Raw genomic sequence first — 26,398 nt, 5'->3', positions numbered from 1 at the left:
GTGTCAAAGTCATTAGCGCCCCCATTTCACCCTGTGTGTCACAGCCATAAGTGTCCCCTCATCTACTCCCCTGTGTGTCACATTTAAATGAGGAAAAAAATAAGTAAAAAGCAATCGAAAAGTTCCATTAAAAAACAAAAATGGCACTGATAAAAACTACAGATCACAGCTCAGAAAATGAGCTCCATATATGAAAAAATAAAAGAGTTATAGGGGTCAGAAGAGGACAATTTTAAAGGGGGACATTCTTTGGATAGTGGATAAGATTTCTGATCGCGGGGGTCCTGCCACTGGTGCACGGAGCGAACTTCACTCCGTGCTGGATGACTGGCGATGCGGCGCCAGATGTTTGTGACATCACGGCCACACACCCCCACAATGCATTGAGAGGGCGGGACCCCGTGACGTCACGAGCCTCTGTCGCCGCAGCCGGCATTCTAAATGCACACCGGGTGCTGCAGGAGATTGCGTTGGTCCCAGCAGCGGGACCCCAGTGATCAGACATCTTATCCCCTGTGCGTAGAGACGAACCTTTCCAAATCTTGCCTAGTTGCATTTTCATCACCATAGATCACAAAGATGTTTCATTGGAATATTTAATAATTCCATTACCATATTATTTTCATTGAATACATTTATGGCTGAACCACTGGGTACATTTTCTTTTTTAACAATTTGCCTGTAGCTGTTGCAAAACTACAACTCCCAGCATGTCTGGACAGCTGAAGACTGTCCGGGCATGCTGAGAGTCGTAGTTTTGCAACAGCTGTGGGCACACTGATTTAGATGAATGGGGATTTTGTGGAATGTGAATTTTTGCTTGTGGACTAACATGGCCATTAATACAAATACCCTTCCCCATTGCATGTAGAGGTACAGTAAAGAAAAATAGCTTTGCAGTAGGTTCAGAACACTTTGTTAAAACATCCCCAAAAAAATTCTTTTCAAGAAACAGTGTTAAAGGGGTTGTCCAGGAATAAAAAAAAACAGGCCTAATTTCTTTCAAAGACCGCTCCCTGTCTGTCTCCACTTTGAATGTGGTATTACAACTTGGCTCCATTCACTTCAATGGAACTGAGCAGCAGAACCGGACCCAGCCTGGAGACAGATGAGGAGCGGTCTTTGAACAAAATTATATCTGTTTTTCGATTCCTGGATAACCCCTTTAAGAAATGTCCATACAACTGCTTGAGGTTTATCATAATTTTTCAGGATCCAAACCAGTGGAATTCAAGCATGGACAAGATGGATTATACCTTCTTAAGCAGAGTCATTAGTAAGAGAGTGACTGTCACATTGACATATGGCAAGCTTCAGGGAACCTTGATACACGTCGACCATGGTCGAGCTATTATGCTAAGTAAAGGTAAGTCTTTACAGTATACTGAAATTTTTACCACAGCCTAACCAGTAGGTACACACAATGCAGTTAGTACTTACCTTCCAGTATAGCCACCAGTGGATTATTTTTAGGAAGACTACAACATAAATTAGTGCTCCCTGTAAATGGTTTTTTCATCTAACCTGCTTCATCCTCTTTGTATTTCATAACCGTTTTGGCACTTTCTGTCGGACAATAATGGAGAAGTCTCCACAGCCCAGCGGAGTATTATTGGTACACTCTAGTTTATGATTAAGTTAAGCTGGACAAACATTTAGATATGTGTCGATGTCAGCTGGAGTGGCCAACCATCTAATGTGTATTGGGGAAAGAGCATGTTGTATTTTAACTGCTGAATTCTTTTTGTTTTGTTTTTTTGGGCGGGGGTGGGGGATAGGTACAAGAATAAAAGTAGAAAGCAGTCAGTGCAACTGACACATTTTGGATTATTCACCCTTAGTCTTGCGCTTGCTCTTTCTGAGTGTTGCTGTGTAAGAGGGGGCGTGAAAGAGGAGTTTTAAAAACTGTGATTATCTGTTGTGCGGAGTGAATCTGTGGAGTGGGTGCGACTGCCTATAGCCCACATTCATATTTTGGGTAAGTTTTTCTCTTTTGCACATAGTGGGATAACTGTTAGAGTTTAAACACCCTTTTTCAATTTTTTTTTTTTTTTTTTCTCTGTTCCACCTCTAGGGGGAGGAGGAGTAGATTGGGCACAGGTGTATAAATCTTAGCTTATTGAGAGCTTGCTCTTCTGAGTGTTGCTGTATAAGAGGGGGCGTGAAAGAGGAGTTACAAAAACTGGAGTTTGAAAGCAGGAGGTTGAGATCGCTGTGAGTTTAAATTTTTGAACCCACAAGGTCTACAAAAAATTTTAAGTGTAATTTTGACTGTCTGTTTTTTTCCTATACATTTGTGAAATCCCCATAACTAGATGGCCTACATGTTGGAAAATGCAGTCCAATGTACATCCTGTTCAATGTATGCAATCCTTGAACAACAGTTTGAGGGTGCATATTGTTGTGCGAGATGTGTGCTAGTTGTCCGTTTGGAAGCCCATATCCTGCATCTAGAGGGGCGACTGGCAACAATGAGAAGCATTAACAACATGGAGAGGAATCTCGTGCTCACTGAGCAGGCACTCTCGGGAATAGAGGTGGGGGAGGACAGTGGGACGGAGTTGCAGGACAGTCAGGCAGTTAGCTGGGTTACAGTTAGAAAGAGGGGTAGGGGAAAAAGTGTCAGGGAGGCTAGTCCTGAACTGGCACACCCCAACAAGTTTGCCCGCTTGGCAGATGAGGGGGATGCCATTACAGAGCTAGCAGAACTGCAGCAGGATACCGCCTCTGACCGCCAGGGGGGTGTCTGCTCCAGTAAGGAGGGAGGGAGGAGTACAGGGCAGGCCAGATAGGTACTAGTGGTGGGGGACTCAATTATTAGGGGGACAGACAGGGCAATCTGTCACAAAGACCGGGATCGCCGAACAGTGTGTTGTCTGCCTGGCGCACGAGTTCGGCACATCGCGGATCGGGTTGACAGGTTGTTGGGCGGGGCTGGAGAGGACCCAGCAGTCATGGTACATATTGGCACCAATGACAAAGTAAGAGGTAGGTGGAGTGTCCTTAAAAATGATTTCAGGGACTTAGGCCGCAAGCTTAAGGCAAGGACCTCCAAGGTAGTCTTTTCTGAAATATTACCAGTACCACGAGCCGCACCAGAGAGGCAGCGGGAGATCAGGGAGGTAAACAAGTGGCTCAGAAGCTGGTGTAGGAAGGAAGGGTTTGGGTTCATGGAGAACTGGGCTGACTTCGCTGTGGGTTACCTGCTCTACCGTAGGGACGGGCTGCACCTCAATGGGGAGGGTGCAGCTTTGCTTGGGGAGAAGATGGCTAGAAGGGTGGAGGAGTGTTTAAACTAGGGACTTGGGGGGAGGGAACCTACAGCAAAGAGGGGGAAGATAGTGTAGATAGAGAGGTGGGAATTATAAATGTACATGGGGGTGGAGCGGAGGGAGGGGTTAGAATAGTTAATAGGAATAAGCTTCATAGAAAAATAAAACTTACACCCTTGAATCCCATTAACCCCAATAACATAAAGGATGGAAATGTAAAGTGTATGTTCACAAATGCCAGAAGCCTAGCAAATAAAATGGGGGAGCTTGAGGCCTTGATACTGGAGGAACATATTGATATAGTTGGGGTCACTGAGACATGGCTGGACTCCTCGCATGACTGGGCTGTCAATCTGCAGGGGTTTACATTGTTTAGCAAGGATAGAATGAACAGAAAAGGTGGTGGAGTCTGTCTGTATGTTAGAAGTGGTATGAAAGTCAGTGTGAACGATGCCATAGTGTGTGATGATTCTGAGGATGTGGAATCATTGTGGGTAGAATTACAAAAGGAGGGAAATACTGAAAAAATAATATTTGGGGTAATCTACAGACCCCCTAATATCACTGAAGAGATAGAAGGTCGGCTGTATAAACAAATAGAGAGGGCCGCCCGGGCAGGTACAGTGGTAATAATGGGAGATTTTAACTATCCAGATATAGATTGGGGTCCGGGGTTGGCTAAAACTACAAAGGGGAGAAAATTCCTAAATTTATTGCAGGATAATTTTATGGGCCAGTTTGTGGAGGACCCAACAAGAAGTGATGCCTTGTTGGATCTGATCATTTCCAACAACGCAGAGCTGGTTGGTAATGTAGCTGTGCGGGAAAACCTTGGTAATAGCGACCACAATATAGTTACTTTTGACTTAAAATGTAGAAAACAAAGACAGGCGGGGAAAGCAAAAACATATAACTTTAACCCCTTCCCGACCTATGACATACCTGTACGTCATGGGTGGCAAGGTGTTCCCGACCCATGACATACAGGTACGTCATGGACATTACTGCCGCTACTCGCGGCATCCCGCAGCGCCCGGAAAGATGGTGGCTATCACTGATAGCCAGCCATCTTACCGTGCGACCACGGGGGGTTTCGTCCCCCACCCCCCCCAGCGATCGCTGCTATCAGCTGGTCAAATCTGACTAGCTGATAGCAGCGTTTCGCTATTAGAATACTTAGCAGCGCGGTGTGTGAGTTCCGATCACGGGGATCGGGACACACACCGCTCTACTAAGTGTCCCTTACCCATCCCCCGGCATCACTTACCCGTCGGAGCGGTGTCCCGAGCGGTCCCGGCGTCCTCCGTGCGGTCCCGGCGGCGCTGCGTCCCGGAGGTGAGTTTCCGGCAGCAGTGCGGCATCTTCATTGGCAGCAGTGAGATCGCCGTAAAGCGATCTCACTGCTGCCTCTGAGAGTTTCAAAACTGCAACTCCCAGCATGCCCAGACAGCCTTTGGCTTTCTGGGCATGCTGGGAGTTGTAGTTTTGCAACATCTGGAGGTCCACAGTTTGGAGACCACTGTATAATGGTCTCCAATCTGTGCTCTTCCAGATGTTGCAAAACTACAAATCTCAGCATGCTCAGTCTGTCCAGGCATGCTGGGAGTTGTAGTTCTCTAACATCTGGAAGAGCACAGATTGGAGACCATTATACAGTGGTCTCCAAACTGTGGACCTCCAGATGTTGCAAAACTACAACTCCCAGCATGCCCAGACTGCCCAAGCATGCTGGAAGTTGTAGTTCGGCAACATCTGATCCTTCAGATATTGCCGAACTACAACTTCCAGCATGCTTTGGCAGTCTGGGCATGCTGGGAGTTGTAGTTTTGCAACAACTGGAGGCACACTAGTGGGGAAACATTGTCCGTTTCCTACCTCAGTGCCTCCAGCTGTTGCAATTGTTGCAAAACTATAACTCCCAGCATGCACTGACAGACCATGCATGCTGGGAGTTGTAGTTTTGCAACAGCTGGAGGCACACTGGTTTGGAAACACTAAGTTTGGTTGCAAAACACTTGAAAGTTTATTACTTAACTTAGTGTTTCCAAACCAGTGTTCCTCCAGCTGTTGCAAAACTACAACTCCCAGCATGCACGGACAGCCAAAGGGCATGCTCGGAGTTTGCAACAGCTGGATGTTTGCCCCCTCCCCCCAATGTGAATGTACAGGGTACACTCACATGGGCGGAGGTTTACAGTGAGTGCTGCAAGTTTGAGATGGCGCAAATTTTGCGCTGCAGCTCAAACTTCCAGCGGCAAACTTGCTGTGAACCTCTGCCCATGTGACTGTACCCTAAAAACACTACACTACACTGACACTAACCTAAAATAAAAAGTAAAAAACACGACATATACGCATACCCCTACACAGCCCCCCTCCCCCCAAAAAATGAAAAACGTCTGGTACGCTACTGTTTCCAAAACGGAGCCTCCAGCTGTTGCAAAATAATAACTCCCAGTATTGCCCGACAGCCATTGACTGTCCAGGCATGCTGGGAGTTTTGCAACAGCTGGAGGCACCCTGTTTGGGAATCACTGGCGTAGAATACCCCTATGTCCACCCCTATGCAAATCCCTAATTCAGGCCTCAAATGCGCATGGCGCTCTCTCACTTTGGAGCCCTGTCGTATTTCAGGGCAACAGTTTTGGGACACATATGGGGTATCGCCGTACTCGGGAGAAATTGCCTTACAAATTTTGGGGGGCTTTTTCTTCTTTAACCCCTTATGAAAAGGTGAAGTTGGGGTCTACACCAGCATATTAGTGTAAAAAAATTAATTTTTTACACTGACATGCTTGTGTTGCCCTATACTTTTCATTTTCACAAGAGGTAAAAGGGAAAAAAGACCATCTAAATTTGTAACGCAATTTCTCCTGAGTACGGAGATACCTCATATGTGGGCGCAAAGTGCTCTGGGGGCGCACAACAAGGCCCAGAAGGGAGAGTGCACCATGTACATTTGAGGCGATTTGCACAGGGGTGGCTGATTGTTACAGCAGTTCTGACAAACGCAAAACAATAAATATCCACATGTGACCCCATTTTGGAAACTACACCCCTCACGGAATGTAATAAGGGGTGCAGTGAGCATTTACACCCCACTGGCGTATGACAGAGTTTTGGAACAGTGGTCTGGGAAAATGAAAAATAAAATTTTTGATTTGCACAGTCCACTGTTTCAAATATCTGTCAAACGCCAGTGAGGTGTAAATGCTCACTGCACCCCTTATTAAATTCCATGAGGGGTTTAGTTTCCAAAATGGGGTCACATGTGGGGGGGGGGTCCACTGTTCTGGCACCATAGGGGCTTCCTAAATGGGACATGCCCCCCAAAAACCCTTTCAGAAAAACTCACTCTCCAAAATCCCATTGTCGCTCCTTCCCTTCTGAGCCCTCTACTGCGCCCGCCGAACACTTTACATACGCATATGAGGTATTTCCTTACTCAAGAGAAATTGGGTTACCAATTTTAGGGTGATTTCTCTCCTTTTACCCCTTGTAAAAATTCAAAAATTGGGTCTACAAGAAAATGCGAGTGTAAAAAATGAAGATTTAGAATTTTCTCCTTCACTTTGCTGCTATTCCTGTGAAACACGTAAAGGGTTAAAACACTTACTGAATGTCATTTTGAATACTTTGGGGGGTGCAGTTTTTATAATGGGGTCATTTATGGGGTATTTCTAATATGAAGATCCTTAAAATCCACTTCCAACCTGAACTGGGCTGCTGAAAAATTACGATTTTGAAAATCTTGAGAAAAATTGGAAAATTGCTGCGGAACTTTGAAGCCCTCTGGTGTCTTCCAAAAGTAAAAACTTGTCAATTTTTTAATGCAAACACAAAGTAGACATATTGTATATGTGAATCAATATGTAATTTATTTGGAATATCCATTTTCCTTTCAAGCAGAGACTTTCAAAGTTAGAAAAATGCTAAATTTTCAAAATTTTCATGAAATTTTTAGATTTTTTACCAAGAAAGGATACAAATATCAGTGAAATTTTACCGATAACTTAAAGTAGAATATGTCACGAAAAAACAATCTCGGAACCAGAATGATAAGTAAAAGCATTCCAGAGATATTAATGTTTAAAGTGACAGTGGTCAGATTTTCAAAAAATGCCCAGGTCATGAAGGTGAAAATGGGCTGGGTCATGAAGGGGTTAAAAAGGCAAATTTCCCTGGGCTGAGATCTGCACTACAGGACATAGACTGGGGAGAGGTGTTGTCAAATACTGATACAGAAGGTAAATGGGACATCTTTAAATCAACTCTAAATAACTATACAGCTAAATATATACCAAAGGGGAACAAATATAAACGATTAAAACTAAATCCTACATGGCTGACACATGATGTTAAAAGAGCAATAAACAACAAAAAAATAGCCTTCAAAAAATACAAATCTGATGGGTCAGCTATAACATTTAAACAGTACAAGGAGCTTAATAAAATCTGTAAAAATGTAATAAAAACAGCAAAAATTCAAAATGAGAGACAGGTGGCCAAAGAAAGCAAAACTAATCCTAAATATTTTTTTAGATATATAAATGCAAAAAAACCAAGGACAAAGCATGTAGGACCCCTTAATAATGATAATGGGGAGGTTGTCACAGGCGATCAAGAGAAGGCGGAGCTACTGAATGGGTTCTTTAGTTCTGTATATACTATGGAAAAAGGAGCTGACATTGGCCAGGTCAGTGCTGGTAACACATCATGTAATGTACTGAACTGGCTTAATGTAGAGATGGTACAAGGTAAGTTAAGTGATATAAATGTAAGCAAATCCCCAGGACCGGATGGACTACACCCAAGAGTTCTTAGAGAGGTAAGTTCAGTAATATCTGTACCCCTGTTCATGATATTTAGAGATTCTCTGGTGTCTGGTATTGTGCCAAGGGACTGGCGCAAGGCGAATGTGGTGCCAATCTTCAAAAAGGGCTCTAGGTCTTCCCCAGGAAACTATAGACCGGTAAGTTTAACGTGCATTGTGGGTAAATTGTTTGAAGGACTTATAAGGGATTACATACAGGAATACATAGGGGATAATAGTATTATAAGTGATAGCCAGCATGGGTTTACTAAGGATAGAAGTTGTCAAACCAATCTAATTTGCTTTTATGAAGAGGTGAGTAGAAGCCTTGACAGAGGAATGGCTGTGGATATAGTGTTTCTGGATTTTGCTAAAGCGTTTGATACTGTCCCTCACAGACGTCTGACAGGTAAGTTAAGGTCTTTGGGTTTGAAAATTTTAGTTTGTAACTGGATTGAACACTGGCTCATGGATCGTACCCAGAGAGTGGTGGTCAATGATTCGTACTCTGATTGGTCCCCGGTTATTAGTGGTGTACCCCAAGGTTCAGTACTGGGCCCACTGCTGTTTAATTTATTTATCAATAATATAGAGGATGGTATTAACAGCTCTGTTTCTATCTTTGCAGATGACACCAAGCTTTGTAGCACGGTACAGTCTATAGAGGATGTGCATAAGTTACAAGATGACTTGGATAGACTAAGTGTCTGGGCTTCCACTTGGCAAATGAAGTTCAATGTGGATAAATGTAAAGTTATGCATCTGGGTACTAATAACCTGCATGCATCGTATGTCTTAGGGGGTGTTAAACTTGCAGAGTCACTGGTAGAGAAGGATCTGGGTGTACTTGTAGATCACAGACTACAGAATAGCATGCAATGTCAGGCTGCTGCTTCCAAAGCCGGCAGGATATTGTCATGTATCAAAAGAGGCATGGACTCAAGGGACAGGGACATAATACTCCCCCTTTATAAAGCATTGGTACGGCCTTACCTGGAATATGCTGTTCAGTTTTGGGCACCTGTCCATAAAAGGGACACTGCGGAGTTGGAAAGGGTGCAGAGACGCGCGACTAAACTAATATGGGGCATGGAACATCTTAGCTATGAGGAGCGATTAAAGGAGTTACAATTGTTTAGTCTTGAGAAGAGACGTTTAAGGGGGGATATGATAAACGTATATAAGTATATTAATGGCCCATACAAAAAATATGGAGAAAAACTGTTCCAAGTTAAACCCCCCCAAAGGACGAGGGGGCACTCCCTCCGTCTGGAGAAGAAAAAGTTTAGTCTCAAGGGGCGACACGCCTTCTTTACCGTGAGGACTGTGAATTTATGGAACGGTCTACCTCAGGAACTGGTCACAGCAGGAACAATTAACAGCTTTAAAACGGGATTAGATACATTCCTGGAACAAAATAACATTAATGCTTATGAAGAAATATAAAATCTCATCCCTTCCCCAATATCGCGCCACACCCCTACCCCTTAATTCCCTGGTTGAACTTGATGGACATATGTCTTTTTTCGACCGTACTAACTATGTAACTATGTAGTCACAGTGGCACTATGACTAAGGGAGAAACCCCAAAACACGTCAGTTGCACTGACTGCTCAGTACTTTTATTCTGGTACCACTGAATTAAGCAAACCAGCTTGCATTGCTTTTCCTTGTGCTCAACCTACTTCTTTCAGCTTTATGCTCTCTCTTCGCTCAGAACACATGCACGTTCAGCCAGGCCAAGCGGGCATGTGTTTGGCTGGATTGCAGAACTTTCTGTCAGCCGAAGAAATGTTCAGCCAACAGTTATCTTAGATGTATGGCTGGGGTTAGGGGTTTATGCACACTGGCACAAATTTTATATGGCAGTGCATAGAGCAGTGTTTTCCAACCAGGATGCCTCGAGATGTTGCAAAACTACAACTCCCAACATGCCTGGACAGCCTTTGGCAGTGTTTGGCTGTCCAGGCATGCTGGGAGTTGTAGTTTTGCAACTTCTGGAGGCATCCTGGTTGGGAAACACTGGCATAGAGCCATCACCACTCCTTTACTACAGAGCCATACAACCGCTGTATACTGCCATATGGGTTCTATTGGATTCTAAGTATCTGGAGATATTCTTCTCTAGAAACGGTGGAGTCTAGTTGAACATGCCACATTTTTCTTGTACGATTCCAACAAAAATCTACATTTTTATTTGAAACAGGAAAAAGGTGCAAAAATCTAGAAGTAGCACTCTTACCCAGAATGGCCACCCAAACTCGTAAGCTGCTACATGGATGCTTTATTTGTCAGGGTATAACGCGTTTTAGGGAACCCCCCATCCCCTTCCTCAGATACAAAACAAACATACTACAAATTTTCATGAATCCCAGTTAAAAATGAGCACATAACTTTTGAACATGGCAGGAAACATGCAGAATAGTAACCCCCATGACCAGTAACTCATCACAATGTCTATTAACCATATGTGAATTCAGAGGCTTATGGAGGTATATTAAGGCCCAAGGACTTTTTGTAGCACTACAATTTGAGTTACAGCTGCAACAAAGCAATGCATTGAGTTGTATCTCGTCATATGGATTCATTCATGGTTCAAATCAATTTTTAGCTCTACAAAAAGTGTCAGTGTATCTCTGGCCTTATTCTGACAATTATCTTGTATAGGGGAATCGTCACTTATACAGTGGTCCCTCAAGTTACAATATTAATTGGTTCCGGGATGACCATTGTATGTTGAAACCACTGTATGTTGAGACCAGAACTCTATGGAAACCTGGTAATTGGTTCTAAAGGCACCAAAATGTCATCCAAAATTTGAAAAAAGTGAGAATTAAAGAAAAATAAGTAGATAACTAATATAGACAAAGCAAGTCCTTAATATATAAAAGTAAGAAAGATCTGCTGGGAGCTGTAATCATGGTCTATGTCAGTATTTCCCAAGCAGGGAGCCTCTAGCTGTTGCAAAACTACAACTCCCAGCATGCCCGGACAGCCTTTGGCTGTCCGGGCATGCTGAGAGTTGTAGTTTTGCAACAGCTGGGGGCACTCTGCTTGGGAAACACTGGTCTATGTAGAGGACAGGAGCTTCTTCAGGGTCCTGTACAGTACACACAGTGTCCTAAAAAAGTAACATGGAGCCGCGCTCAGCTGGTGTCCAAAGGAGAAGCTAACACTGGTACAGGTAAAGAGTACAGAATATGTAGTACCTCCCTGTACTTTTTTTTTTTTTTTTTTACAGGGGGCGCTACCAGACAGCCAGTCAGTGCATGCACTTCAGTAATACAGGGGTTTTAGCAGTAAATATCCATTCTGATTGGTCGGTTCTTCCAGCCATTGACATGTCTCACAGATCCGGACTGTCTGTACATTGTATGTTGAGTCTGGTTTCAACTTACAATGGTCCAGAAAAGACCATTGTGTGTTGAAACTATTGTATGTTGAAGCCATTGTAAGTTGAGGGATCACAGTACTCTCCTGTAGTGACTAAACAGATTTTTCCTTTCAGAGAACACAAAAATTACCAGCTAACAAGTCATTAAGTCATCTTCTTCTGCCAAATCCGCCATGTCTTGAACTCCCCCAGACCACATCCATTTCCAGTATTTTACATCCTTTTCCTTTGGCTACTTTGAAAGATTTTTAATTTTTTCTCTTTGACCAGTAATAATTTTCTGCTAAATTTGGCATTATTGCGGGTGATGATTACCTTAATGCACCAGGATGACTAATTTGCTACTGTGTTTTATGTGATTCTTCCTTCACTGAACCTCCCAAAATTTACTTTGGATCCCTTTAGTTTTCCATTTCTTGTTACCATGAAGAACAAAATGTGTAACTTGTGGGATGTTATTACTAGGATTATAAGGCACAAACTTCACTGTTATTTTATAATGTGGATTTCCTGTCTTTTTAGAGTCTTTTGTTGCTTCTATATTCCCATTATATGAAATTATGAAATGTTTTATTCATTTATTTTTTTTAAACTATGCATATATATTTTGGTGCTGCTGTAATCATACTGACCCACATGATAAAGGCAGTGGGGTAACAATAAATTTGGGAGCCGCCCTGCGAGACCTACTGAGGAGGCCCCTAAGCTCCTCCCCCACAAGGTATTCCACACCCATGCCAATGTACCCGACATATATCAAATTGCTCCACCCATACTGATATGCACCACCCATAGGCATTTTCTATGGATGTACGAGGAGCACTTTTAAGTAATACTTACATTTGTTTTTTTTAAATGTCACTGAAGTGTACAATATTTAGCATAGATAAAATAAGACAATTATCTATGTTTTACAACCTAAGTAAATAAATAAGTGAGGACTGCCACACACTGCACCGTCTGGATAAAATAATACAGACACACAGCACCCTGTGAATATAATACAGCCACACACTGCACCCTCTGAATATAATACTGCAAGATACTGAACCCCCTGAATATAATACTGCAAGATACTGCACTTTCTGAATGTAATACAGCCACACACTACACCCTCTGAATATAATACTTCAAAATACTGCACCCTCTGAATATAATACGGCCACACACTGCACCCTCTGAATATAATAATGCAAGAGACTGCACCCTCTGAATATAATACTGCAAGATACTCCACCCTTTGAATATAATACGGCCACGCACTTCACCCTCTGAATATAACACTGCAAGATACTGCACCCTCTGAATATAATACAGCCACACTGCACCCTCTGAATATAATACTGCAAGATACTGAACCCTCTGAGTATAATACTGCAAGATACTGCACCCTCTGAATATAGTACGGCCACACACTTCACCCTCTGAATATAATACTGCAAGATACTGCACCCTCTGAATATAACACTGCAAGATACTGCACCCTCTGAATATAATACAGCCACACACTGCACCCTCTGAATATAATACTGCAAGATACTGAACCCTCTGAGTATAATACTGCAAGATACTGTACCCTCTGAATATAATACGGCCACACACTTCACCCTCTGAATATAATACTGCAAGACACTGCATCCTCTGAATATAATACTGCAAGAGACTGCACCCTCTGAATATAATACTGCAAGATACAGAACCCTCTGAATATAATACTGCAAGATACTGCACCCTCTAAATATAATACAGCCACACACTGCACCCTCTGAATATAATACGGCCACACACTGCACCCTCTGAATATAATACTGCAAGATACTGCACACTCTGAATATAATTCTGCCAGGCACTGCACCCTCTGAATATAATACTGCAAGACACTGCACCCTCTGAATATAATACTGCAAGACACTGCACCCTCTGAATATAATACTGCAAGAGACTGCACCCTCTGAATATAATACTACAAGATACTGAACCCTCTGAATATAATACTGCAAGGTATTGCACCCTCTGAATATAGTACGGCCACACACTGCACCCTCTGAATATAATACGGCCACACACTGTACCCTCTGACTATAATATGGCCACACACTGCACCCTCTGAATGTAATACTGCAGGATACTGCATCCTCTGAATATAATACTGCCAGACACTGCACCCTCTGAATATAATACGGTCTCACGCTTTGTGGCCTCAGAATATAATACTACTATACACTGTGCACTTTAAATATAATATACCACCCACTGCTAACTCTGCATATAAAACTAACACACACTGGCACTCTGTCTTCATGTCGTAGGGGTTCGGTAAGCTCCTCTGAGCTACCACAGATTTTTACTTTCACTTTGGAAGCTGTGATCGGCATTGACCAAGGCTTCTAAAGAGTTAAATGATGATCCCGCCAGTGCCTGCCGTAAGCAGTACATGTCTGGCTGTTGATGGTAGCCGACACTTACTCCTCTGAATCGAGCACAGCTCCTGCGCTCGCTTTAAAGCCACTTAAGGCGTCAGATTTGCTCTGCGTTCTTAAGTACCAGGGAACGAGGGCGTGCCTGTACTCCTGTGTCCTTAAAGGGGTACTCCGCCCCTAGACATCTTATCCCCTATCCAAAGGATAGGGGATAAGATGTCAGATCGCCGCGGTCCCGCTGCTGGGGAGCCCCGGGATCTCCGCTGCGGCACTGCGCTATCATTACAGCACAGAGCGAGTTCGCTCTGTGCGTAATGACGGGCGATACAGGGGACGGAGCAGCGTGACGTCATGGCTCCGCCCCTCGTGACGTAACGGCCCGCCCCTTTCAATACAAGTCTATGGGAGGGGGCGCGGCGGTCGTCACGCCCCCTGCCATAGACTTGCATTAAGGGGACGGGGCGTGATGTCATGAGGGGCGGAGCCATGACGTCACGCTGCTCCGTCCCCTGTATCGCCCGTCATTACGCACAGAGCGAACTCGCTCTGTGCTGTAATGATAGCGCAGTGCCGCAGCGGCGATCCCCGGGGTCCACAGCAGTGGCACCGTGGCGATCTGACATCTTATCCCCTATCCTTTGGATAGGGGATAAGATGTCTAGGGGCGGAGTACCCCTTTAAGAGGTTAACACACACACACATTAACTTCCCTTCCATATTAAAAGTTTAAATCACCCCCCTTTTCCCAAATTCCATATAAAAAATATGTAAACATAATAAGAATATACATATTTAGTATTGCTGTGTACTCAATTGTCCGATCTATTAAAATATAACATTATTTATCCCGTATGGTGAACGGCGTAAACATAAAATAAATACCAAACCCCAGAATTGCATTTTTTTTTATCCCATCATATTTTTGTTTACATTAATTTATTTGAAAAATAGGAAAAGGGGGGAGATTCAAACTTTAATTCGGGAAGGGGCTTACAGTCATGGCCCTAAATGTTGGCACCCTTGAAATTTTTCAAGAAAATGAAGTATTTCTCACAGAAAAGGATTGCAGTAACACATGTTTTGCTATACACGTGTTTATTCCCTTTGTGTGTATTGGAACTAAACAAAAAAAGGGAGAAAGAAAAGCAAATTGGAGGTAATGTCACACCAAAGCATGTGATGTTCCTTTAAACTCACCTGGGGCAAGTAAGAGGTGTGGGCAATATAAAAATCACAATTAGTAGCGCAAAGGGAACCTTTCAAATTATTTTATAATATTTTATAATAAAATAATTTGAAAGGTTCCCTTTGCGCTACTAATTGTTCTATACATTATTGGGAGACCTAACAAAATACGGTACGGACAAGTACCTCAGTGGATTACAATATAAAAATCACACCTGAATGCAAATAAAAAGGAGAGAAGTTCACTTAGTCTTTGAATTGTGTGTGCCACACTAAGCATGGACAACAGAAAGAGGAGAAGAGAACTGTCTGAGGACTTGACAACCAAAATTGTGGAAAAATATCAACAATCTCAAGGTAACAAGCCAATCTCCAGAGATCTAGATTTGCTTTTGTCCACAGTGCGCAACGTTACCAAAAAGTTTGCAACCCATAGCACTGTAGCTCATCTCTCTGGACGTGGACGGAAGAGAAAAATTGATGAAAGGTGTCAACGCATGATAGTACGGATGGTGGATAAGCAGCCCCAAACAAGTTCCAAAGATATATCAAAAGAAATTGGGGTATGTGCAGCTCACAATATAAATTAGTCAAGGCTAAATGGAAGGTATTTACACCAAAAAAGATACCAATATAAATAATATATAGGAAAAAAGGGGGGGGGGGGGTACCAAATGCCTCTAGACTAATATCATAAAATGGTACATGATGGTAAAATTACAGAAAAAAAAATAAAGTCGGACTGTGCTTCACTTTAAATGATGTACAAAATGTAATATAAAATAATTACAGGTGAGGCATAAAATAAATAATACAAATCCAATGTATAAATATCTCCTTCCACAGGGCCCTTGTGGGGAGGTATGGTGTTGAAATACAAGAAATATTAAAAGGAATATTTAAAAAGACACACTCCGTTCTCATAAGGTATAGAGCAGTTCACAAAATGGTATAATTACCAACTTCTAAAGATGATTTATGGCTGGACGTCCGAGAGATAGATGACAAGTGTTGTAGAGGCTGTGTCCAGCGCTGGCATGCGCTTACGGTGACGGGCCCGGATGCCACAGGCCGAAAAGAAGTCACCGGTCACGGAGTAGCTCCGGGGATGGAAGTACAATCGGAGACAGATGGATCTTACTCCGGAAATGAAGGAAAGCCTCGTGGCAGATCTCTCGTTGTCTGATGGAATGGCGGATATGATTTTTGTTTTGATCTGACTTTTTGATGCAGCCAGGTATGGAAACAACAGATGACAAAGTTGTATCGGAGGTACATGATAGCGGTTTGTGGATTGCGGTGGTCATGCAGTAAATATTTCTTTCTCTAGACCCCTATAACTTTTTTATTTTTCCACGTACAGGGCGGTATGAGGACTCATTTTTTGCGCCGTGATCTAAAGTTTTTATCGGTATGATTTTTGTTTTGATCTGACTTTTTGATGCAGCCAGGTATGGAAACAACAGATGACAAAGTTGTATCGGAGGTACATGATAGCGGTTTGTGGATTGCGGTGGTCATGCGGTAAATATTTCTTTCTCTAGACGCGTTTCAGGGTACTTTGTAGACGACCCTTTCCTCAGTAGAGATATCTTTAACAGTGAAGCTCAAAGTCCTTTTATACATGTTACCTGTCTAATTATAACAGGTGTGTTTCTGTTTAGCTCTTCCGCAAATAGCGGAATGGAACGGAAAACATAGGGTTGTTTCATCTTAATAGAACCATGTTCACATTTAGAATCAGTATGTATGCGTTCTTGCTTAAATATAATATTATATATATTATAAACATCAAAATGATAAATATAACACACAATAAGATAATTAGGATGTGCAGATGAAATAAGAATAATAAAAATAATAAGTAATAAAGATAAATATGAAGCTAGGAATAAAGATGAAAAATAAAGATAAAATAAAATACGAATGAAAATAAAAAATATAGTAAGAGTAAAATAAATAAATAAATAAAAATGAAAATAAAGATAAATATAAAAATAAAAATAAAGATGGAAATAAAAATAGATATAAATATAAAAATAAAGATGAAAATAAAGATGAAAATAAATATAAAAATAAATAAAAATAAAAATAAGAATAAAAATTAAAAAATATGAATAAAAATAAAAGATGATAAAATAAATAAAAAGTGTATAAAATAAACAATTATTGGAAAATAGAAAAAATAGTACAAATATAGATATATATGAAGAAATAAAAGAATAAGTGTAGAGAGAGTACACAGTCACTGAGAGCAATTAAAACACAAAATGGTTGAAGGATGGCTTGTCAAGCAGAGCAAAAAATAGAGTGGGTCCAGCTCCTCCATGGGGGCCCCTAAAGGAAAGAAAAGGGGGCCTCCATGGGGAGAGCGAGACACACTCTACAAAAATCCAAAAAGTTCAAAATTTGAGTTCAGGCCATTCGGCTCTAAAGAGTTGAATTCGTAAATCTTCTGACTTTCGGCCTTAGACATTTTAACAATGAAGCTACCTCCTCTCCAATCTTTCTTGATAGTTTGTAAACCTGTGTAGAAGAAAGTGGTAGTTTCTTTATTGTGGAATTTTGCAAAATAAGCTGATAAAGGGTGTTTTAACCCCTTAAGGACTCAGGGTTTTTCCGTTTTTGCACTTTCGTTTTTTCCTCCTTACTTTTTAAAAATCATAACCCTTTCAATTTTCCACCTAAAAATCCATATTATGGCTTATTTTTTGCGTCCCCAATTCTACTTTGCAGTGACATTAGTCATTTTACCCAAAAATGCACGGCGAAACGGAAAAAAAATTCATTGTACGACAAAATCGAAAAAAAAACGCCATTTTGTAACTTTTGGGGGCTTCCGTTTCTACGCAGTGCATATTTCGGTAAAAATGACACCTTATCATTATTCTGTAGGTCCATACGGTTAAAATGATACCCTACTTATATAGGTTTGATTTTGTCGCACTTCTGGAAAAAATCATAACTACATGCAGGAAAATGTATACGTTTAAAAATGTCATCTTCTGACCCCTATAACTTTTTTATTTTTCCACGTACAGGGCGGTATGAGGACTCATTTTTTGCGCCGTGATCTAAAGTTTTTATCGGTATGATTTTTGTTTTGATCTGACTTTTTGATCACTTTTTATTCATTTTTTTAATGGTATAAAAAGTGACCAAAATACGCTTTTTTGGGCTTTGGAATTTTTTTGCGCGTACGCCATTGACCGTGCGGTTTAATTAATTAATGATATATTTTTATAGTTTGGACATTTACGCACGCGGCGATACCACATATGTTTATTTATTTATTTTTTTACACTGTTTTATTTTTTTATGGGAAAAGGGGGGTGATTCAAACTTTTATTAGGGAAGGGGTTAAATGACCTTTATTAACACTTTTTTTTTACATTTTTTTTGCAGTGTTATAGGTCCCATAGGGACCTATAACACTGCACACACTGATCTCTCATGCCGATCACTGGCGTGTATTAACACGCCTGTGATCATCATTATCGGCGCTTGACTGCTCCTGCCTGGATCTCAGGCATGGAGCAGTCATTCGTCGATCGGACACCGAGGAGGCAGGTAAGGGCCCTCCCGGTGTCCGGTCAGCTGTTCAGGACGCCGCGATTTCACCGCGGCGGTCCCGAACAGCCCGACTGAGCAGCCGGGTCACTTTCAGTTTCACTTTACTCTAAAGGGTTAATACCGCACATCGTCGCGATCGGCGATGTGTGGTATTAGCCGCGGATCCCGGCCGTTGATGAGCGCCGGGACCGACGCGATATGATGCAGGATCGCGGCGCGATCCTGCTTCATATCGCGGGAGCCGGCGCAGGACGTAAATATACGTCCTGCGTCGTTAAGGGGTTAAGTTTCCATTTTTTATATTTGTTAAGTGTTCAGCAATTCTGGTCTTTAATGGTCTTTTTGTTCTCCCAATGTATTGTTTCATGCATCCACACTGTATCAGATATAGTACTCCACTTGTGTGGCACGAGATGTATTCTTTAATAATCCATTTAAAGTCAGTGGTGCATGATGAAATTTCTATCGTTTTTTTAGGGCCCTTCACCTTCACACAGTTAGGGCATGTTCCACATCTAAAAAAAAACTTTTGTATTTAACCAAGTCTCAGACATATTATGAGTTTTTATGGGGGGTTTAATACTTGGTGCAATCGTAATCCCCAAATTTGGGGCTTTTTTATATACAATAGGGGCTCGGTCTGGCAGCAATCCCAGTTCCAAAGATATTCAAGCTGCCCTGCAGGCTCAGGGAGCATCAGTGTCAGCGCGAACTATCCGTCGACATTTAAATGAAATTAAACGCTATGGCAGGAGACCCAGGAGGACCCCACTGATGACAAAGAGACATAAAAAAGCAAGACTACATTTTGCCAAAATGAACTTGAGTAAGCCAAAATCCTTCTGGGAAAACATCTTGTGGACAGATGAGACCAATATAGAGCTTTTTGGTAAAGCACATCATTCTACTGTTTACCGAAAACAGAATGAGGCCAACAAAGATAAGAACACAGTACCTACAGTGAAATATGGTGAAGGTTCAATGATGTTTGGGATTGTTTTGCTGCCTCTGGCACTGGGTGCCTTGAATGTGTGCAAGACATCATGAAATCTGAGGATTACCAATGGATTTTGGGTCGCACTGTACAGCCCAGTGTCAGAAATCTGGGTTTGCATCCAAGATCTTGGGTCTTCCAGCAGGACAATGACTCCAAACATACGTCAAAAAGCCCCAGAAATGGATGGCAACAAAGTGCTGGAGAGTTCTGAACTGGCCAGCAATGAGTCCAGACCTAAATCCCATTGAACACCTGTGGAGAGATCTTAAAATTGCTGTTGGGGAAAAGGCGCCTTCCAATAAGAGAGACCTGGAGCAGTTTGCAAAGGAAGAGTGGTCCAACATTCCGGCTGAGAGGTGTAAGAAGCTTATTGATGGTTATAGGAAGAGACTGATTTCAGTTATTTTTTCCAAAGGGTGTGCAACCAAATAATAAGTAAAGGGTGCCAATAATTTTGTCCAGCCCGTTTTTGGAGTTTGGTGTGACATTATGTCCCATTTGTTTTTTTTTCTCCCTTTTTTGGTTTAGTTCCAATACACACAAAGGGAATAAACATGTGTATAGCAAAACATGTGTTACTGCAATCCTTTTCTGTGAGAAAGACTTCATTTTCTTGAAAAATTTCAGAGGTGCCAACATTTACGGCCATGACTGTATTGACATTTATTAACTTTTTAAAATATATTTTTTTTTACAATTTTTTTGCCCCAATAGGAGACATGTGATCTTTTGATTGTAAACACTGAGCAATGCTGTGCTATAATACAGTATTGATCAGTTTTATTGGTGGCGCTCTGCTTCTTCAGTTCCTGTGGTGCAGCTTCCCCACATAAAACTACAACTTTCAGCATGTTGCACTATATACTAGTATAGATTATGGTGCAACATGCTGGGAGTTGTACTTTTGGGCTTGCTGCAGAGCCATAGGCTGTGTCAAAGAATGCTCAGAGTTGTATTTACTGACTACAATCCCCAGCATGCCCTGATAGAGCCTATGGCTCTGCAGCTGACCCAAAACTACAGCTCCCAGCATGTTGCACCATAACATATTCTACTATATAGTGCAGGGGTCCTCAAACTACGGCCCGCGGGCCACATGCGGCCCGCGGAGCGCATTTACCCGGCCCGCTGGGTGTTTTTGCCTTAGGACATCCCTGTGTTCCGAAACATGCTTTCGGAACACAAGGATGCCTATGTGAAGTCCCTGTGGCCCGCGTTTACTTTAAAAACGTGGGGACCACCGGTAGCAGGCGCACGCAGCGACGTCACTGACGTCCCATGCGTGCGCCCATGGCAACCGAGCGCGGAGCAGAAGAGAAGAAGCAAGGACGCGCGCGCTGGTAGTAGGTAAGTGTTTACCAGCGGCGTGTCCCTTCGGTGTTCTGACCACCGATCCTCCGGTCCTGCTATGGCCGGACCTGAGGAGCGGTGATCGGAACACTGAAATGGGGCAGTACACAGGCATACAGCCTCCAGCCATACTTTATGGCTGGAGGCTGTATGCCTGTGGGGAAACATACTGCCAACGTAATTTGGGGGACTATACTGCCAGCCTAATGTGGGGGAACATACTGCACCTAATGTGGGGGAACTATACTGCACCTAATGTGGGGAACTATACTGCACCTAATGTGGGGAACTATACTGCACCTAATGTGGGGGAACATACTGCACCTAATGTGGGGGAACATACTGCCAGCCTAGTGTGGGGGGCTATACTGCACCTAATGTGGGGGAACTATACTGCACCTAATGTGGGGGAACATACTGCACCTAATTTGGGGAAACATACTGCCAGCCTAGTGTGGGGGGCTTTACTGCACCTAATGTGGGGGAACATGGCTGCCATGGCTGGAGGCTGTATGCCTGTGGGGGAACATACTGCCAACGTAATTTGGGGGACTATACTGCCAGCCTAATGTGGGGGAACATACTGCACCTAATGTGGGGGAACTATACTGCCAACCTAATGTGGGGGAACTATACTGCCAACCTAATGTGGGGGAACTATACTGCACCTAATGTGGGGGAACATACTGCACCTAATGTGGGGAACTATACTGCACCTAATGTGGGGGAACATACTGCACCTAATGTGGGGGCACATACTGCCAGCCTAGTGTGGGGGACTATACTGCACCTAATGTGGGGGAACTATACTGCACCTAATGTGGGGGAACATACTGCCAGCCTAGTGTGGGGGAACATACTGCCAGCCTAGTGTGGGGGACTATACTGCACCTAATGTGGGGGAACTATACTGCACCTAATGTGGGGGAACATACTGCACCTAATGTGGGGAAACATACTGCCAGCCTAGTGTGGGGGACTATACTGCACCTAATGTGGGGAAACATACTGCCAGCCTAGTGTGGGGGACTATACTGCACCTAATGTGGGGGAACATACTGCACCTAATGTGGGGAAACATACTGCCAGCCTAGTGTGGGGGACTATACTGCACCTAATGTGGGGGAACATACTGCACCTCATGTGGGGGAACATACTGCCAGCCTAGTGTGGGTGAACATACTGCACCTAATGTGGGGAACTATACTGCACCTAATGTGGGGGAACATACTGCCAACGTAATGTGGGGGATTATATTGCACCTAATGTTGGGGAACTATAATGCACCTAATGTGGGGCACTATATTGCACCTACTGTGGGGGAACTATACTGCCAGCCTAATGTGGGGGACTATATTGCACCTAATGTGGGGGAACTATACTGCCAGCCTAATGTGGGGGACTATATTGCACCTAATGTGGGGGAACATACTGCCAGCCTAATGTGGGGGACTATATTGCACCTAATGTGGGGGAACTATACTGCCAGTCTAATGTGGGGGACTATACTGCACCTAATGTGGGGGAACATACTGCACCTCATGTGGGGGAACATACTGCCAGCCTAGTGTGGGTGAACATACTGCACCTAATGTGGGGAACTATACTGCACCTAATGTGGGGGAACATACTGCCAACGTAATGTGGGGGATTATATTGCACCTAATGTTGGGGAACTATAATGCACCTAATGTGGGGCACTATATTGCACCTACTGTGGGGGAACTATACTGCCAGCCTAATGTGGGGGACTATATTGCACCTAATGTGGGGGAACTATACTGCCAGCCTAATGTGGGGGACTATATTGCACCTAATGTGGGGGAACATACTGCCAGCCTAATGTGGGGGACTATATTGCACCTAATGTGGGGGAACTATACTGCCAGTCTAATGTGGGGGACTATATTGCACCTAATGTGGGAAAACTATACTGCACCTAATGTGGGGGACTATATTGCACCTAATGTGAGGGAACTACAACCTAATGTGGGTGAACTATACTGCACCTAATGTGGGGGGGAACTACAACCTAATGTAGGGGAACTACTACCTAATGTGGGGGACTATACTGCCAACCTAATGTGGGGGAATTGTACTGCACCTAATGTGGGGGAATTGTACTGCCAACCCTAATGTGGGGGAACTGTACTGCCAACCCTAATGTGGGGGAACTGTATTGCCAACCCTAATGTGGGGGAACTACAACCTAATGTGGGGGATCTATACTGCCAACCTAATGTGGGGGGAACTGTGCTGTGTACTTAAAGTGGTAGTCCACTAATAAGATATATGTGTGCATAGGAATTTATTCATGTTTTGTTATCTATAGTCCGGCCCTCCAACGGTCTGAGGGACCGTAAACTGGCCCCCCGTTTAAAAAGTTTGAGGACCCCTGATATAGTGCAACATGCTGGAAGTTGTAGTTTTGAGTCAAAGTTTCAAAGAATGCTAGGAGTTGTAGTTACTAATTATAACACCCAGTATTCCCTGATACAACCTGCGGCTATGCTGGTGACCCAAAACTACAACTCATGCTGCACTAACCTGTAATTTAAACATTTACAGCAAGTCTGGCTGTCACTTCCCCTTATAAAGCCTCCACACTAACACCCTCCTTCATGGCAACAGACGGGCCTGTGCGTGGCACCCATGTCTGTTACAATCATACTTTGCACTCTTAAAGCTGGGTGGGTTGCTGGGTGGGTTGCTGTTGTTGCCAGCCTGCTGGTGCTGGCCAGTGTTGCCTTTGTGGGCTGTACCTATAAAAAAAAAAAAAAAAGATGGTTGGCAGCGGCGAGCCCTCCTAGCAATGCCACTGCTGGGGGCCCCTACAGAGACTAGGCCCCCCTGTACCACGGGGGCTTCGGAGGTCTCCACTTTGCCGTTGAATACAGGTAGAAACACTATAATGTAATAACTATACAATGAGTCCAATGAGGCTACGTATTCGCTGCTCATCATAGTTGTCAACATTTGAAAGTATTTACTAGGAACACTTCAGCTTAGCCTGATTTGTAGAGGTGTAACTTGTCATCTGCTAAGGTTTGCCAAAATAAATAAAAAATTCTGAATATTCCATGTTTAGCATAGTGGGAGAACAGTATAGAGCAGGCATGCACAACTTTGCAGAAGCGGGGATGCCAAAATATAAATCTGCTGCACTCCTAGGGGCTGCCCTCACTTTCTAAGGACATTTATCATTGTCTTTAGATTGTTTTTTGCATCTACAAAAGGCGCCAAAAAGGCACAAGCAGGGTTTATTTGCGCCTTTTGGTTTACACATTTCTGCTTATTTTGAGCTGCAATCCACTGATTTTGGCAATACACATGATATGGAAGGGTTTAATGAACTGCGCCTTTTTGTGAAAAGGCGCAAAAAAGGCACAAAGGCACTGAAAAGTCTCTAAAACTACACCGGCCCAGACTTAGCTTTTTGGTGTATGTGAAGAGAGAAACTTCAGAAAATGTGACCTGCACAAAATGTATCAAATGCTCTGCAACTATTTAATGAATTTGGTGCTCCTACATATTACCAGAATACAAAAAAAATGTGTAGAGAAATGCTTCACCTACACTACAATGGTAAATGCTTCATTTACACTACAATGGTAAATGCTTCACTTACACCTACAATGATAAATGCTTCACTTACACCTACAATGGTAAATGCTTCACTTACACCTACAATGATAAATGCTTCACTTACACTTACAATGGTAAATGCTTCACTTACACCTACAATGATAAATGCTTCACTTACACTTACAATGGTAAATGCTTCACTTACACCTACAATGGTAAATGCTTCACTTAAACCTACAATGATAAATGCTTCACTTACACTTACAATGGTAAATGCTTCACTTACACTTACAATGGTAAATGCCGACCTGTGTGTGTGGATTAACTTCTTGACTACACTCACTTTGCACTGCTTGTGGCTGAACTTACTTTGATACACACATTATACAATCATTATACACACATCATACCTCTATACACACACATACACATGGCTGGTGCAAGGATTTTTGCCATCCTAGGCAAAAGCTAATTTTGCCGCCCCCTTGACTCTGCCCGTTGGCTCCACCCTTTAACACGCCCGACCTTACTACTGGGGTGACATAACACACTGTAATGAACCTCCTCCTCATGTAATTACCTTACTACTGGGGTGATGCACTGTAGCAAAACCTCTCCTTATGTAATTTCCTTACTACTGGGAAGACACACTGTAACAAACCTCCTCCTCATGTAATCTCCTTACTACTGGGGTGACACACTGTAACAGGCCCCCTCCTCATATAATCACCTTACTACTGGGGTGACACACTATAACAATCCTCCTCCTCATGTAATCACCTTACTGCTGGGGTGACACACTGTAACAAACCCTCTCTTCATCTAATCTCCTTACTACTGGGGTGATACACTGTTACAAACCTCCCCTTCATGTAATCTCCTTACTACTGGGGTGACACACTGTAACAAATCCCCTCCTCATGCAATCTCCTTACTACAGGGGTGACACACTGTAACAAACCTCCTCCCCATGTAATCCCCTTACTACTGGGGTGACACACTGTAATAAACTCCTCCTTACGTAATCTCATTACTACTGGGGGGATACACTGTAACAAGCCCCCTCCTCATATAATCACCTTACTACTGGGGTGACACACTGTAACAAACCCCCTCTTCATCTAATCTCCTTACTACTGAGGTGATACACTGTTACAAACCTCCTCTTCATGTAATCTCCTTACTACTGGGGTGACACACTCTAACAATCCTCCTTCTCATGTAATGTCCTTACTACTGGGGTGACACACTGTAACAAACCACCTCCTCATATAATCTCCTTACTACTGTGGTGACACACTGTACCAAACCTCCTCCTCATGTAATCTCCTTACTACTGGGGTGACCCACTGTAACAATCCTCCTTCTCATGTAATCTCCTTACTACTGGGGTGACACACTGTAACAATCCTCCTCTTCTTGTAATCTCCTTACTACTGGGGTGATACACTGTTACAAATCTCCTCTTCATGTAATCTCCTTACTACTGGGGTGACACACTGTAACAATCCTCCTCTTCATGTAATCTCCTTACTACTGGGGTGACACACTGTAACAAACCTCCTTCTCATGTAATCTCCTTACTACTGGGGTGACACACTGTAACAATCTTCCTCTTCATGTAATCTCCTTACTACTGGGGTGATACACTGTTACAAACCTCCTCTTCATGTAATCTCCTTACTACTGGGGTGACACACTGTAACAATCCTCCTCTTCATGTAATCTCCTTACTACAGGGGTGACACACTGTAACAAACCTCCTCCCTACGTAATCTCATTACTACTGGGGGGGATACACTGTAACAA

At 43.0% G+C, this 26,398-nt stretch overlaps 1 protein-coding gene across 3 annotated transcripts in view; it reads left to right on the top strand.

The window, feature by feature from the left end:
• The window catches only part of LOC130352835 (piRNA biogenesis protein EXD1-like), a 71,966-nt gene that overhangs the window by 6,560 nt on the left and 39,008 nt on the right, over positions 1-26,398 (top strand). For all 3 annotated transcript variants that reach the window (XM_056555019.1, XM_056555021.1, XM_056555018.1), the window contains exon 2: positions 1,213-1,366. In XM_056555019.1, the coding sequence (XP_056410994.1) occupies positions 1,237-1,366 (130 nt within the window). In that variant the 5' untranslated portion in view covers positions 1,213-1,236. The remainder of the gene's footprint in view (positions 1-1,212; positions 1,367-26,398) is intronic.

The sequence above is a fragment of the Hyla sarda genome, chromosome 1, assembly GCF_029499605.1.
Source record: "Hyla sarda isolate aHylSar1 chromosome 1, aHylSar1.hap1, whole genome shotgun sequence".
Taxonomy (NCBI): Eukaryota; Metazoa; Chordata; class Amphibia; order Anura; family Hylidae; genus Hyla; species Hyla sarda.
Note: the sequence above shows the minus strand (reverse complement) of the source record. Positions and strands in the feature narration are given on the sequence as shown.